This window comes from Phocoena sinus, chromosome 14 (assembly GCF_008692025.1).
Source record: "Phocoena sinus isolate mPhoSin1 chromosome 14, mPhoSin1.pri, whole genome shotgun sequence".
Classification (NCBI taxonomy): domain Eukaryota; kingdom Metazoa; phylum Chordata; class Mammalia; order Artiodactyla; family Phocoenidae; genus Phocoena; species Phocoena sinus.
The window spans coordinates 41,780,907-41,798,348 of record NC_045776.1 but is presented as its reverse complement, the minus strand read 5'-3'; the positions used below and the strand labels follow the sequence as shown (position 1 = coordinate 41,798,348).

At 33.8% G+C, this 17,442-nt stretch overlaps 1 protein-coding gene across 1 annotated transcript in view; it reads right to left on the bottom strand.

Annotated features, from left to right (window-relative positions):
* Nucleotides 1–17,442, bottom strand: part of CCDC178 (coiled-coil domain containing 178) — a 365,322-nt gene that overhangs the window by 327,997 nt on the left and 19,883 nt on the right. The window contains exons 4-6 of the mRNA XM_032654041.1: nt 8,695–8,717; nt 3,088–3,170; nt 840–1,040 (exon numbers count right to left, since the gene is read on the bottom strand). Coding sequence (XP_032509932.1) covers nt 840–1,040; nt 3,088–3,170; nt 8,695–8,717 — 307 coding nt within the window. The remainder of the gene's footprint in view (nt 1–839; nt 1,041–3,087; nt 3,171–8,694; nt 8,718–17,442) is intronic.

Genomic DNA, 17,442 nt, shown 5'->3' with positions numbered 1-17,442 from the left:
GGTATGTGTATGGGTGGAGTCTGACATAATTTGAATTAATGGCTATTGTACCAGAATAATAATTAATAGCATCCTTTTTTCGCTCAAAGGTGTCTTGGCTTAAATCATGGGTTATATGGGAACCCTAATATAACCCATTTCTAAAGCATGTGAATCCTGAATTAAAATTGTTACCCTATGATAACATAAAAAGCTTGCAGCCTCAGGTAGGATCAGGTAGTCTGGCATGCTTGATGAACCAGTATTTGGAAATGAAAAATCCAACACCTTTAGACTATTTAATACTTGACCACAAGTCCCTCCATTCTGTAATCTAAAAGACAGAGTTTCCTTTCTAAACATGTTACCTGCATGACTCTTGGAAACATCCTAAGTTTCTTTGCTTGCTAGAAGTTCCCAAAGCAAATTTACTATTGAATTCTCAAAAGAAGATGCATATATGTTCCTAAAATATCACTTAGAATTCTCTCATTTTCCGAGATTTAAAGATGTGGCTGATGCCACCAACTGGCAATCACTTTAAATTTCTCGTGACTGAAATATTGTAGTCATTATGGGAAATATGTACCAAATGTTTGCATGACCCTTGGGTACCACAAGTTCAATGGCATTTCCAACAAACACCAAATGACAGCAGGTCCAGGTTTGCTCAGTGCAGCCCCAATTTATGTCTGTAAACTCAGCATTATTATTAATAGTATCTTTCAAATATGCATTGGTTTGCATGCAGAATAATATGGTCACTCTAAACAGAGGTAATTTTTTAATTCAGAGCTTCAATTAATCATCCACGCCTCTCCAACAAAGTAAACGGCAATATGAAAAATCCTTATTATTACCTTTCTGCACAGCTAACGGGATTTCTTGACGTTTCCAGATTGACCAAGAATCAATTTGCACGCTAATCCTTTTCTTTCTTGATTTTTGTTGTTTTAAAGCTTCTTCAGCTTCTGCACGATCAGTTTCTAGACTTTTAATGAGTTGGATGGCCTCTGATAGCAATCTTTCCATTTCCTGCTTTAATTCTGGACACTTTTCATCTTAAAAAAGAAATATGTATTCACATTGGTTAATGAATCAGCCAATAAGCTGGACGGTGGGAACAGGGGTACTAGCTGTGTTGCCATCTTTTTAATATTTATATATTTACTATGAGAACTGTAGAAAAGTGAATTAGCCTTTTAAAGACAGTTTTATTATAATACAATCATAACATTATAACCTTTGAAGACAGATTTTGAAATAAATATTTTATAAAATAATTAGAATAGCTAAGTCTCAACCAATACCTTCATGCACATTTTTTTCTGAGGGAAAAACACATGTTCTATTCACAAGCTGTATTATAGAGCTTTATTTTGAAATTATGCTTGTGTTTCCTCCCATTCTATGAGAAAAGCAAACCATAATGCTTTATCTAATATTTATCTAATATTTATCGGATAAATACTGAAAATCCTCAGAGGTTCCTAGAAACAAGACACTTTATGTTCTTTACCTTATCAGATAACAACATCCCTAGTTAGCCTTGCCAGAAATTCATCATCATTTCTCAATTGTATTTAGTCAGTTACAATATAAATTAACTCCCTTATGAGAGATATTTGTGATTCTTGGTTCACAGCTCTGGAATGATACGGTTTAATATTAACAAAATGATTAACATGGGTATTCATTCATCTATTTATGCAAGAAATGGGTAGAGAGCCTGTTATGTTCTACGCAGTATGCTCTCTCCCTGGAGGTAGATCAGTTCGAAAGATGGATATGAGTCCCATTCTGGTGAGATTTATACTTGTGAACACTGGCTTTTGCCAAAATGTGACATGACAAGAAGACATAAACAAACACAAAGTGTCAAAAAAGGCAAAGCCTCCAAAGAGCTGGGGCTGGAGGTAAAACAGTGAAACTGGATCAAGAAGAAAGGTGGCTGACAGATCTTTGTTTTATTTTGTTTTGTTTTACTTTTGGACAATAAAGACATTAATTTTCCATTGGAAAATGGAAAGTTTTGTGTATAACTTAAGGTGTCTCCAATTCATTCTATTTAATATCTCTCTGAATTTTTTTGCAGAATACCATCTCAATTATTTTTACTGTTTCATATGGAGTGAGAAACCACCTACATTTTTTATTAGCATAAACACATAATTACCACAAATCTTCCTCATCCTGATACTGTCTTGTATTTTAGAGTCAAATATACATGTTTATAATAAACATAATTGTAGTTTATTTAACTGTTACTGTGACCATTAATACATTGATATTTTCTCCTAGAATCTGTCATTTGAAAAATTAAGAAGTAATGAATCAGGTTTTCATTTTCATTATAAATGGAAAATAGTAAAAACAGAGTCTCACTATGAATGACAGCAGTAAATGACAAAATATTCATGCTTCTAAAAAGTCCTAAGTTTATTGGTTATCCTTCTCTAAAGGAAGGTGTTCAACAAATTTTTGTGGCAAAGGTAGGAGGAAGTGTTTAATGTCAAGGATATAGTCAAATATGTTGAAGTAATTTTAACACAAATTTTATACCAGTATATAAATTATTATACATTTACATTTGGAAATTTTGAAAAGAATATTAGTCTTAATTTATATATATAGAAGAGCTGTGATGTCCAATATGGTAGCCATGAACCACATGTAACTAATTTACATTTAAATGTAACTTAAAGTTAAACTTAAAAATTAAATTTCTCAGTCTCACTAGCCATATTTTAAGTGCTCAACTGCTGTATGTGGCTAGTAGCTACCCTATTGGACAGTGAGATATAGAACACTTCTATTATCACAGAAAGTCCTACGGGACAGCACTGAATTACAGTTACATTCTTGAGAAGTGGGCAGGGATAATTATATACTCAGGACCTAGAGCAGTATATGGTACAGTACAGTAATGAATAAATATTTGTTGAATAAATATTTAATCAAACAATAGAGACTCTTTCCTCTATTAGTCACTCATAAGGATTACAAAACTCTTATACATGATTCTTGTGAAAATGAGAAATGTATAAATGAAAAGCCAATGAGCTTTTAAATATAATTATACTTTTCTAGTATGAGGTACAACTTTACCTCTCAATTCTTCTGGTATGACCTCTTTCACTGGTGTAGCAACGCTCAGAGCTTTCAGCTCTTTTGTGAAAGAAGTTCTGCTCCTTCATGACGGGAAAGAAGCAATCAATTAATAAAGGAAGGTTGTACTTAAAGTTAGTAAAACAAATTTTAGGTGATGTTTTAATATTGAATTTTAAATATTTGTGGTGAAACTTACTATACATATTAATGGTACTATATAAGAGATGAACATAGCAAAATTCTAATAGGAAATGGGTTTTATACTTCATGGTAAATTAAGAGAAATTTAAAATTTGTTTCAAACGATTTGAAATTTTTTGAGGGGATAGTAAACCAATACTGTTTTAATGATAGTCTTTTCTAGAGAGTGCTGCTATCAAAAAAAATGTTTACTGAAAATAATTTGAGAGTTATTTCTCTAATTTCAGTTTAGCAGTTTCTGGGGAGACAATATAAAATGCAAGGAGTAAAACTATTTCATATTTGATGTTATTAAGGTTTTAGAAAAATGTCCAAATTAAAATGTATTTTTTCTAAAGAATCTTTCTACCTAAAGCTCTATATATTCAATAATGAAATATTTCTCATTATCAGTATTCTTCTGGTCCAATTCTTGAATTCTAGACTAGTTTTCACTGTACTGAAGAAGAAGTACATTTCAGGAAGTTTCATTTTATCCATGTTGTAGCATGTATCAGAACCTCATTACTTTTTATGGTTGAGTAATATTCCACTGTACAGATATACCACTCTTCATTTATCTATGAGCCCACTGAAGGATTTCAGGTTGTTTCTACCTTTTGGCTATTGTAAATACTAATGATACAAATATTTGTATATAAGTTTTTTTTTGAACACCTGTTTTAAAATCTTTTGTGCATAAACATCAGAGTGAAATTACTGGGTCATATGGTAATTCTAGATTTAACTTTTTGAGGAACCACCAAACTGTTTTTCATAGTAGCTGAACCATTTTACATTCCCACCAGCACTGCACGAGAGTTCCAATGTTCAACAGAAGTGGCAAGATATGGGCATCCTTGTCTTATTCCTGATCTTAGGTTGGAAACTTTCTGTCTACACCATTAAGTGTAATGTCAGTCAAGAGTTTCTCATAAATGTCCTTTACCATGTTTTGGAAATTCACTTCCCATTCTAGTTTTTGAGTGTTTTCATTATGAAAAGGTGTTGGATTTTGCCACATGCTTTCCACATCAATTGAGATGTTCACACGAGTTCCCCCCACCTCCTTTTATTACTGTGATACATTACATTGATTGGTTTTGGTATTCTGAACCACTCTCACATTCCTGGGATAAATCTTACTTGGTCATGATATATAATTCTATTAATATGTTGCTAGATTCATGTTGCTGATATTTTGTTGAGAATTTTTGCATCTATATTCAAAGTGGTTGGTCTACATTTCCTTTTCTTGTGATGTCTTTATCTGGCTTTAGTATCAGGGTACTGCTGACCTCATAGAATGGGTTACAAAGTTTTTCCTTCTCTTCTATTTTTTGAAAGAGTTTGAGAAGCATTGCTATTGATTCTTCTTTCAACGTTTAGTAGAATTCACCAGTGAAGCCATCTGGTCCTGGACTTTTCTTTGGTTGGGTGATTTTACTGATTCAATCTCTTTACTCATTACAGACCTGTTCAGATTTTCTACTTCTTCCTGAGTCAGCTTTGATAGTTTTTTTCTAAAGAATGAGTTTATTCCATCTTGGCTATCTAATTTGTTGTTCATAGTATTATCAACTGTTCATTGTATTATCTTATAATCTTTATTCATGCAAGATCTATAGTAATGTCCCCAATTTTTTAATGAATTTTTTAATTCAAGTCTTCTCTTTTTTTGTCAGTCTAAAGGTCTGTTAATTTGTTTGATCTTCTCAAAGAAACAACTTTTGTTTTCATTTATACTATTTATTGGTTTCTTTTTACTTGTATTTCATTTATCTGTGTTCTAGTCCTTATTATTTCCTTTCTTTTGCTAGTTTTAGCACACTCATTCTTTTCTAGTTCTGTAAGCTATAGAGTTAGGTTATTGGATTTGGAATCTTCTTTTTAATGTAATCATTTATGGCTATCCATTTCCCTCTGGGAACTTCTTTTACTTCATCTCATAAGTTTTGGTACCGCGTGTTTTCATTTTCATTCATCTCAACTTATTTTCTAATATCTCCTGTGATTACAAATTGACTCACTGAGTTTTTTAGAGCATGCTGTCTAATTGATACACATATCTGAATTTTCCAGGTTTCCTTCTGTTATTGATTTCTAGTTTCATTGAATTGGGTCAGAGAAGGTACTTTGTATGAATTTAATCTTTTTAAATTTTTGAGATTTTTGTACAGTCTATCCTGAATAATGTTCAATGTGAATGTGAAAAAAATGTTCAGTCTATCCTGAATAATGTTCAATATGAATGTGAAAAAAATGTGATTTCTACTGTTGCTGCGTGGAGGGTACTATATAAGTCAGTTAGGCCTAGATGGTTTTAGGGGTGTGCAAGTCTAATTCCTTATTGATCTTTTCGGTTCTTTTATCCATTATTGAAAGTGGGGGTACTGAATTCTCAAACTTATTATAGAATTGTCTACTTCTTTCACTTCTGTCAGTTTATTGCATGCTTTTGAGGTTATGCTTTTAGGTATGTATAGGTTTATAATTTTTATGTCTTCTTGATGGTGGTATTCTTTGTCTCTTGAATATGTTTCGACTTAAAGTCTATTTTGTGTTATATTAGTAGAGCCACTCAAGCTCTCTTCTGTTTACCATTTTCCTGGAATATATTTTTCATCCTTTCATTTTCAACCTATTTGTGTCTTTGGACATCAAATGAGTCTCTTATAAACAACATGTAGTTGGAGAATGTATTCTTATCCATTCCACCACTCTCTACCTTTTGATATGAGAGTTTAATCCATTTTCATGAAAAGTAATTACTGATAAGAAAGGACTTACTTCTGGCATTCTGCTATTTGTTTTCTATATTATCTTTTTATTCTTTAATTTCTCCATAACTCCCTTCTTTTGTGGTTAGTTGATTTTATTGTTTTAGCTTCCCTCTATTGGATTTCTGTGTTTTTTATTTGTTTTATTAGAGTTTTTCTTAGTGGTTCCTTGGAGATTAGATGTTACAACTAACATCTTAACTTCACAAAAATTAAGTTTGAATTAAAATCAACGTATTTTCAACAGCATTAAAAATTCTGTTCCTTTACAGATCTGTTTCTTCCTTACGTTGTCATTTTCACAAACCAGACATTTATACATTGTGTACCCATTAATATAGATTTACAATTATTGTTTTATCTATTTAATTTTAATTAGAAAAACAAAATAAATAAAAATGCAATTATACTAATTTTTGTATTTATCTTTATAGCTACCTTTACTTTTGGTATTCCTTCATATGGCTGCAAGTTACTGTCTAGTGTCCTTTCACTTCTGCCTGAAGGGACTACCTATAGGATTTCTGATAGAACAGCTCTGATAATGTGTGGAGCCCCTCAGTTTTTGTTTATCTGGGAATATATTAATTTCTCCTTTATTTCTGAAGGACACTTATGCAGGATTCAGAGTTTTTGTCTGACAAGTTGTTTTCTTCCAGCATTTTACATATGTCAATCCACTGCCTTCTGTCCTCCATAATTTCTGATGAGAAAATGACTTATAATTTTATTGAAAATCCCTTGTACATGATGAGTAACTTCTCTCTTGCTGCTTTCAAGATACTACCTTTGTCCCAGGCTTTCAACAATTTTACTACGATATGTCTTACTGTGGATCTCTGAGTTTAACCTGCTTGGAGTTCACTGAATTTAATGGAAGTACAGATTCATTTCTTCCATCAAACTTGGGGAGTTTTTAACCAATGTTTCTTTAAATATTCTTTCACGCCCTTTTTCTCTCCCCTGTCACTCTTGGACTGCCATTATGTGTATGTTTGTATTCTTGATGGTGTCCCTTGGTCTAACAAGCTCTGTTCATTTTTCTTCATTGTTTTGCCTTTCTGTTTCTCAGCCTGAATAATCTCAGTTGAACTATATTCAAATTCAGTGATTCTCTCTTCTTCCTACTCAAATCTGTTGAGGAACATCTCTAATTTTTCATTTCAGTTATTGTACCTTTTAGCTCCAGAATGTCTTATTTGATTCTTTCTCATAATTTCTATTTCTTTATTGATATTCTATATTTGTTGAGACATTACTCTCCCGGTTTTGTTGGGGTTTTTTGTCCATAGTTTACTTTATCTCTTTGAGGATACTTGAGACAGTTGACTTAAAGTCTTTGTCCAATAAGCACAATGTCTAGGCTTCCTCAGAGCCAGTTTCTTTCATTTTTTTTTCCCTTGTTAATGGGGCAAATTTTCTTTTATTCTTTCCCTGCCTCATAATTTCTGTAAAAACCTGGAAATTTTGAGTATTTTAATGTGATATGGATATAAAATTACCCTCCCTCTACTGGGTTTATTTTTGTTGTTTGTGGTGGGTTTTTATTTGCTTAGTGATTCTTCTAAACACTTACTGTAATATCTGTATTCTTTTCCATTTGTGGCCATTGAAGTGTTTCATTAGCTTACTGGTGAACTTGAGTTTTGTCCAAGTTACCTTAAATACCTGGGGCCCAAAAAAACAAAAAGGAAAAAAGGAAAAATATACACTCCCAATCTTAGCAGACTGGCTCGGAGTTGGAGTACTCCTTTAATGTTTATCCAGGCTGCTTACAACTCTGCTTCTACCTTCAGTTCTTACCTGTGCAGACACTAAAGGCTAGCCAGAGGTAAAAGATTAAGTTTTCTTGGTCCTTCCTGAGCATGTGTCCAACACTGCTCATATGTGTGCACTTTTTAATTCCGTAGTATATATGAGAGCATTGAAAAACCCTATTCCCCAATGTATCTCTTTTCCCAAACTCTTTATTCCCAGGCATTTTGATCTTTTCAATGCTTGTCCTGACCAACCCACAGCCTCAGACATTGCTGGCAAATATATGACTTCAAATACTTTCAGCAAACACTGCCTGGAAGCGGTTCTAGCTCTGTAATTGTTCTTAGTCAGGAAAAAACAAAGACAATCCTTTGTGCTGGTCCTTCAGGCAGTCATCAGACTTATCAAAACACTGAACCATAATTCTTTGAGAATAAGGTCCATACTGTTCCTTCTGGCACTAGCAATCTTCACCACAAGTCATGCTATTTGCTTCATGGCCACCACTGATCTGAGGGCTGGAGGATGGCAAGTGGGCAATTTAGCCACAGTCCTTCTTTCATGCAATGTAGTAACTCTTTCTTCCTTAATGTTTTCCCTTGTTGTTGTAAGTTTTGGACTAGATCCTGCATTTCTGCAGAAGTTGATTCTCATCAAGTTTTGCCAAATTTACAGTTGTTTTTGTGGTAGGACAGAGCCCTGGAAATCCCTATTCTGCCATTTCCAGAAACATCCTAATTCTTATATTTTTAAAAATAAGTTTTAATGTCTAATATAAAAATTTTGCTTTCAATTTCCCTTTTCTTTTGAAATAAACTCATCTACAGCAGAGTAATCATCAAAATTTGAACATAAAAAATATAAAAGAAGCACGAAAGGTTCTTACCATTCTTCCAAAGACGTTTCAAACTGTCAAAATAAAAGATCTCAATAAAAAATCAAATTTTTAACATCTTAAAAACAATAGTACAGCAGGTTCTTATTAGTTATCCATTTTATACATATTAGTGTACATATGTCAATCCCAATCTCCCAATTCATCATACCACCACCTCCCAACTAATAAGAACCTGCTGTATAAAAAAATAAATTAAATAAAATTCAAAAAAAAGATAGTAAATTTAACTCACACCTAAACTCACTGACAAAATTACAAATACTCTACTTCACATTCCCCATTATATTTTTGTCAAATTATACTCTGTTGTTTCCACAACAGCTATATACTTACCTTAGCTAGTCCTTTTATTATTACTCCCACCTAATTGTTCTCATCTTTTATCTGTTTCTAAATTTTACCTTTACATCAAGGGTCACTTCAAATGCCATTTACTCCTAAAAGACTTTCCACAGAATTGTAAGTGCATGATATTTAATATATTACCAAAAATTGGAAACACATAATTACATATAATTTCACAAATATTTAGTTTTTCAGAGTAATATCCCTCTTCTGGACTATAAACTCCTTGGTAGGAGTCGTGTTCTACAGATATTTTCTAACACTACCTTGGGCTCTAAGGGGCACAAATTAACAAAAACACAAGGAGTATACAGTCAGAATGTTGTGCGTTTCATAGACAATCTCCAATTCAAGAATTTAAATTGAAGATACATGATTACTTTTCCCCAATTCCCATATCATACCAAAATTTCTTGGAAAAAATATATAGGTATGTCAATAAAATCATTGGAACGTATATTTGAGAATAATTCCCAGAAACAGAGTAATCAGATGAGACTGATAGTCAAAACAGAGGACAGAAAAGTATAACTCAGAAGAGACAAGTGGAGACCATTTCAGGGGAGGTAAAAGGCTTCTGTGTGGAACTCACGAGAAATTCCCAGTATGTGAGAATAACCAGGTGATAGGCAAAGTAAATAACTAAACGGCTGCCTGTGATGAGATGGGCCAGTCCAGTCTTACTGCTTTCTATCCCAAGAATCCAGAATACATGGCTGAGAAGTTACCTTCTAGTCATTGCCATGAGAAGAACTCTCTAACCACATTGGAGGTCTGCCTAAGATGGAGAGGCTATCTAAGAATAGAAGTTATGGTTCTAGAGAGAAACAAAACAGGGCCTACATAACTAGCAGAATCTTACATGGACCCAAACAGGTGAGTGAGGAAAAATAAAAACAGATTTATCAATGAGGGAAAAGATTCTAAGGGGCTACAAACTCAAAAGTAAGCTTATTAAGGCAAAAGAAAAGGCCCACAACTTTCTTGCCTAAGCATATTACCTCCTATTTACAAAGAGCCTGAGTAAAATTTTTATACACTGCATAAAACCCTCAATGTAAGCAGACCCTGACAGCTTCTAAAAAGCAAACAAATAATAACTGCAACAAAAAACAACAAAAACTTATGCTAGCAATGAGTAATCAGTCTGGTCCATTATTTACAGATACAAGGACAAAAAAGAGTATCCAAATATTTGAGGAACGATTATAGTATGAAAAATAAGAAAATTTATACTGAATATAATAATAAATTCCAGGCATATATATCTTTTCTCCACAATACTAAAAAAGAGAAAAATGAAATTTAGCATGAATGTCATTATCTAAATATAAAATAGGCTAAAATAAGTAATCATTTCATTACCGATATATGAGTTAGTTTATTATAAAATTTCCATTTCAAATTAAAATGGAGATGGACAATCAATGAATAATATTAGGATAATTGAAATAATTAAGAAAAAAGTATCATATCTGCCTCATGCAATAAAAAAAATAAACTTCAGATGGTTAAAGAAACTTAATGTAAAAGAAAGGATTAGAAATAATTAAAAATCTTAATAATCTTAACATGAGGAAGAATTTTTAAAACATTACAAAAATCCCAGAATTTGTCAGATAACAGATTGGTCTACATACTAATATCTCTATGAAAAAGCTACCATAAATAAGTTAAAAGAATAGTACAGGCAGAATAACAATTTACAACTAATACAAAAGATAAGAGATATCTATCAATATTTCTATAAATATGTAAGAAATAACAATACAAGAAAAAAATTGGGAAAACTACATGAACAACAAATAACAGAAAATTAATGCAAATGGGCAGAAAGGATAAGATGTTCTACTTATATGTGACACTTGATCTATCCATATATTTATCTATATCTATAGACACAGTTATATACTCACAGATATATATTAAATGAATACTATATATACAAATATGTTACAAAACTAGTATTTTAGCATGAAATTTTTGTCAATTTGCCCATTTTCCCCATTACCTCCTACTCAGTTCTCTCTTCTAAACAGATTTTGATATTTGCTATACTGCCGGAATTTTCTTGGGCCAATAGTATAAGAGACTCAATGGAATCTTAAAAAAAACCCTGGAGAGACTAAATTCACCTGCAGAAGAAAAAAACCGATGAATGCAATTGCTTGAAATCTCAGTGGGTGTTTACATGTAACATAACAAGCTTATTCTAAAATTTATATGTGCCTAGAATAGTCAAAGCTTAAAAAAGGAAGAAAAGAGGGAGCTGCCGTATCAAGTATCAAAACATATTGTAAAGCATGTAAATTAGTAAAATGAGGTATTGTAAATTAGTAAAATGAGGTATTATAATAGAAAGATAAAATTAACCAGTGGAACAAAGAAGCCAGAAATAAATATATTCATATATAAAAACTTGATATATGATTGATGTGATATAGCTAATTTCTAAGAAATGACTGGATTTTGCAATAAAATTGATGTTGATAAAAATAATTTTCCATATTTTTACAAATGAAAATACCTACCTATTCCATTCTCTCACACACAAAATAAATTCACATTGTTAAACAATTAATCTCAAGTAAAAAACTTCAAAATTTTAAAATAAAGGAAAAATTTTGTAAGAAATAGTGAAAAGATTTCTTAAACAAGTTCCAAAACACTTAAAATAAAGGGAAAATGATAAATTTAAGTACATTAAAATTAAGAACTTTTTTTAATAAAAGATAACATAAAAGGACAAGTCAAATGAGAGAATATGTTTAAAACCTACACAACAAACTAAAGATAATCATTTATCCTACAAGTCAATAAGAAATTACAAATAAACCAGAAGGAAAATGGCAAATGATAAACAGGCAGAGAAGAGAATGAACATTTGATGAGTATATTAATAGATGCGAAACTAATTAATAATTGGGAAAAATGACATCACTTGATTATGGAAACTCAAGAGTCCTACATAGTGCAGATACCTGTAATCAGGCTAACTTATGTGATACTAGTTCTAAGAAGCCATTTGAAGCTGAAGTATCACAAGAAAGGAAATTGGTTAAGAGACATTTTAATGTACTGTGACATAACTGTCCCAAATTTTAAAGTGAATAATGCTTAATTGAGTGAGTAATGCTTAATTAATATTCTGTTTGATCCTCTTTATAGCACATTTTCTATGATATAGAAAATGATGTATTTTATAATGATAAAAACATGCTACCTAAATTTTTAGAAATAGAGTTATATTTGGTACGGAGAAATATATTAAGATGAAAAACTTACCCTCGCAACATTTATTTTTAAAGATTTTTTTAATATAGTCCATTTTTTGAAGTCTTTATTGAATCTGTTACAATATTGCTTCTGTTTTATGTTTTGGTTTTTTGGCCACGAAGCATGTGGGATCTTAGCTCTCTGACCAGGGATCAAAACCACACCCCCTGCATTGGAAGGCAGTCTTAACCACTGGATCACCAGGGAAGTCCTGACCCTCACAACATTTTTGTAGAGGTAAGTGATAAAGCAATAAAGAAAAATTATTTTAATCGGTTTTTGATCTGATGGTAGAAGGCAAAATTTCAGGTACCTAGTAATCAAATTATCAGGATACTTAAATGGTTCACATAGGGAAGGCCTACAATACCAGAGGAAAATTTGAGTTTCCCATATATAGCTTCCTATCTGAAATATTTAGACAAGTCTTAGAAATCTCTCAAAGTCACTTTAAATTATTTTTAATAAAATTTCTGTTATTATTAAGCTTAGAATATTACTTATTACCATAAATATTTGAGATATTTAGAAATATTGATTACAACTTATAATCAATTTTATCCAACTAACCACAAAATCCTATGCATTTCCTATTTCTGTCTCTTTCAAAGAGCAAAGAGAAACAAAAGGGGGGGACTAAAAATGTCAAATTGGACATACTTTAAATATGTATGATATTAAGAGTCATCAAATTATGGGTGAAATAAAATACTTTATTTACTTATAGCTCTAAACCACATTGCCCACAAACTCCTGCTTGATACATGTAACATTCTAACTGACCCTGATTTTTCAACTCCATATTTTTATTGGAAATTATTACCAAATATTTTGAATATTTAGATGCTATTTAAGTTCTTGAGACAAAGTATTCATAAAACCTTCTAAATATTTTCTACTCGAAAAAATTAACTTCATGTTGGGAATCTCCCTTTTACTGTAAAATATTTGTAGATGTGAGTACTAACACTGAATACTATCTCCCACAACTGTGACCTACTTTCATCTGAAAAGACTACTCATACCTTTAAACTCACAGTCAATGGGAGGTTTCCTATAACTACCCTATTCAAAAGTCCAAATCATCTCAAAAGCACAGGCAATATTTATCAAACAACACACCAAATTATTTTTAAACTTAAGAACAAGTACATCCTTCCCATGCATTTAAAAGCATGTGCAAAATCTGACATAATTTTTAAAAAATCATTCCTGAATCCACACATTCAGAAGTATTTAATGCCTATAATCTGCCAGGTTTTAGTAGGTACTATGGTTAGTGGTGAATTATAAATAGACTTTAACTTCCTAGATCTTACAATCACATAGGACAGAGATATGAAGAAACAAATAAAATACACTGTGCTAATTTGGTCAGTAAAATGTCATATGAGATTCAAGGGAAGACAGCTATCCAAAGCTTTGGAGGGCAAAGGTAGTTTGTGGGAAGAAATGAGGGTTAAACAGAGATAAGAGAAGATGCATGGGTTAAGGTCCAGGGTTAAGAGAGTTAATCAAAGCTAAAATAGAGTATATGAAGGGACATGAAGCTTAAGAGTAAATATTATTTTATAAAGGACTTTTATGGCATGCCAAGGAATATGAAATAAGCACTGTGACATGAGACATTCAGAAGAGGGTTTTAGGCAGATTACTGGCAACAATACATTTAGAAAAGAGAAGGCATATGGCCTATTTTATGGAAGAAAGAAGGGAGGAGGAAATGACTAAAGCAGAGGTACCAGTGAAGGGCTCTTACAGTAACACTGGCAAAAATGAGAATGGCCTGAATGAAGATCCTACAGTATGGATGGGAAGCACTGTCTGCATTTGAGACACATTCTAGAGGTGGAATAAAAACAAATTAGTAGGAGACTGGTTCAACATGGTGGAGTAGAAGGACATGCGCTCATTCCCTCTTGCGAGAGCACTGGAATCACAACTAACTGCTGAACAATCATCGACAGGAAGACACTGGAACTCACCAAATAAGATACTCCACATCCAAAGACAAAAGAGAAGCCACACTGAGACGGGAGGAGGGGTGCACTCACAATAAAACCAAATCCCATAACTGCTGGGTGGGTGACTCACAAACTGGAGAACACGTATACCACAAAAGTCCACCCACTGGAGTGAAGGTTCTGAGCCCCACATTAGGCTTCCCAACCTGGGGGTCCAGCAACGAGAGGAGGAATTCCCAGAGAATCAGACACGGAAGGCTAGCGGGATTTGATTGCAAGACTTCAACAGGACTGGGAGAAACACAGACTCCACTCTTGGAGGACACACACAAAACAGTGTGCACATCAGGACCCAGGGGGAAGGAGCAGTGACCCCATAGGAGACTGAACCAGACCCACCTGCTAGTGTTGGAGGGTCTCCTGCAGAAACGGGGGGCATGTGGCTCACCGCAGGGACAAGGACACTGGCAGCAGAAGTTCTGGAAAGTACTCCTTGGCATGAGCCCTCCCAGGGTCCACCATTAACCCCACCAAAGAGCCTGGTAGGCTCCAGTGCTGGGTTGCAAGGAGGGAACTCAGCCCCACCCATCAGAGGACAAGCAGATTAAAGTTTTACCGAGCTCTGCCCAACAGAGCAACAACCAGCTCTACCCACCACCAGTCCCTCCCATCAGGAAGCTTGCACAAGCCTCTTAGATAGCCTCATCCACCAGAGGGCAGACAGCAGAAGCAAGAACTACAATCCTGCAGCCTGTGGAACAAAAACCACGTTCACAGAAAGATAGACAAGATGAAAAGGCAGAGGGCTATATACCAGATGAAGGAACAAGATAAAACCTGAACTAAATGAAGTGGAGATAGGCAGCCTTCCAGAAAAAGAATTCAGAAAAATGATAGTGAAGATGATCCAGGGCCTCGGAAAAAGAATGGAGGCAAAAATCAAGAAGACGCAAGAAATGTTTAACAAAGACCTAGAAGAATTACAGAACAAACACCTAGACGAATTAAAGAACAAACAAACAGAGATGAACAATACAGTAACAATACAGTAAAATGAACAATACAGTAAAATGAAAAATACACTAGAAGGAATCAATAGCAGAATAACTGAGGTAGAAGAACAGGTAAGTAACCTGGAAGACAAAATGGTGGAATTCACTGCCACGGAACAGGATAAAGAAAAAAGAAGGAAAAGAAATGGGGCTTCCCTGGTGGCGCAGTGGTTGAGAGTCTGCCTGCCGATGCAGGGGGCGCGGGTTCATGCCCCAGTCCAGGAAGATCTCACATGCCACAGAGCGGCTGGGCCCGTGAGCCATGGCCGCTGAGCCTGCACGTCTGGAGCCTGTGCTCTGCAACGGGAGAGGCCACAACAGTGAGAGGCCCGCATACCACAAAAAAAAAAAAAAAAAAAATGAAGACAGCCTAAGAGACCACTGGGACAACATTAAACACACTAACATTTGCATTATAGGGGTCCCAGAAGGAGAAGAGAGAGAGAAGCGACCCAAGAAAACATTTGAAGAGACTATAGTTGAAAATTTCCCTAACATGGGAAAGGAAATAGCCACCCAAGTCCAGGAGCACAGAGAGTCCCAGGCAGGATAAACCCAAGGAGAGACATGCCAAGACACATAGTAATCAAATTGACAAAAATTAAAGACAAAGAAAATTATGAAAAGCAGCAAGGGAAAAATGACAAATAACATACAAGGGAACTCCCATAAGGTTAACAGCTGATTTCTCAGCAGAAACTCTATAAGCCGGAAGGGAGTGGCATGATATATTTAAAGTGATGAAAGGGAAGAACCTACAACCAAGGTTACTCTACCCAGCAAGGATCTCATTCAGATTTGACAGAGAAATCAAAAGCTTTACAGACAAGCAAAAGCTAAGAGAATTCAGCACCACCAAACTGGCTCTACAACAAATGCTGAAGGAACTTCTCTAGGTGGGAAAAACAAGAGAAGAAAAGGACCTACAAAAACAAACCCCAAACAATTAAGAAATTGGTAATAGGAACATACATATCCATAATTACCTTAAATGGGATTGGATTAAATGCCCCAACCAAGAGACACAGGCTTGCTGAATGGATACAAAAACAACACCCATATATATGCTGTTGACAAAAGACCCACTTCAAACCTCGGGACACATACAGACTGCAAAAGAGGGGATGTAAAAAGATATTCCATGCAAATGGACATCAAAAGAAAGCTGGAGTAGAAATACTCATATTAGATAACATAGACTTTAAAATAAAGAACGGTACAGGAGACAAGGAAGGACACTGCATATTGATCAAAGGATCAATCCAAGAAGATTTAAGAATTATAAATATATATGCACCCAACATAGAAGCACCTCAATACATAAGGCAAATGTTAACAGCTGTAGAAGAGGAAATTGACAGTAACACAATAATAGTGGGGGACTTTAACACCTCACTTACACCAATGGACAGATCATCCAGACTTAAAATTAATAAGGAAACATAAGCTTTAAATGACACAATAGACTAGATAGATTTAATTGATATTTATAGGAAATTCCATCTGAAAACAGCAGATTACACTTTCTTCTCAAGTGTACATGGACCATTCTCCAGGATAGATCTCATCTTAGGTCACAAATCAAGCCTCGGTAAATTGAAGGAAACTGAAATCATATCAAGCATCTTTTCCAACAACAATGATATGAGATTAGAAATAAATTACAAGGGAAAAGAAGTGTAAAAAGCACAAACACATGGAGGTTAAACAATACATTGGTAAATAATCAAGAGATCACTGAAGAAATCAAAGAGGAAATTGAAAAATACCTAGAAACAAATGACAATGAAAACACAGCGACCCAAAACCTATGGGATGCAGCAAAAGCAGTTCTAAGAGTGAGGTTTAAAGCAATACAATCCTACCTCAAGAATCAAAAAAAATCTCAAATAAACAATTTAACCTTATATTTAAAAGAACCAGAGAAAGAAAAACAAACAAGACCCAAAGCTACTAGAAGGAAAGAGATCATAAAAATCAGAGCAGAAATAAATGAAACAGAAACAAAGAAAACAGTAAGAAAGATAAATAAAGCTAAAAGCTGGTTCTTTGGGAAGATAAACAAAATTGATAAACCTTTAGCCAGACTTATCAAGAAA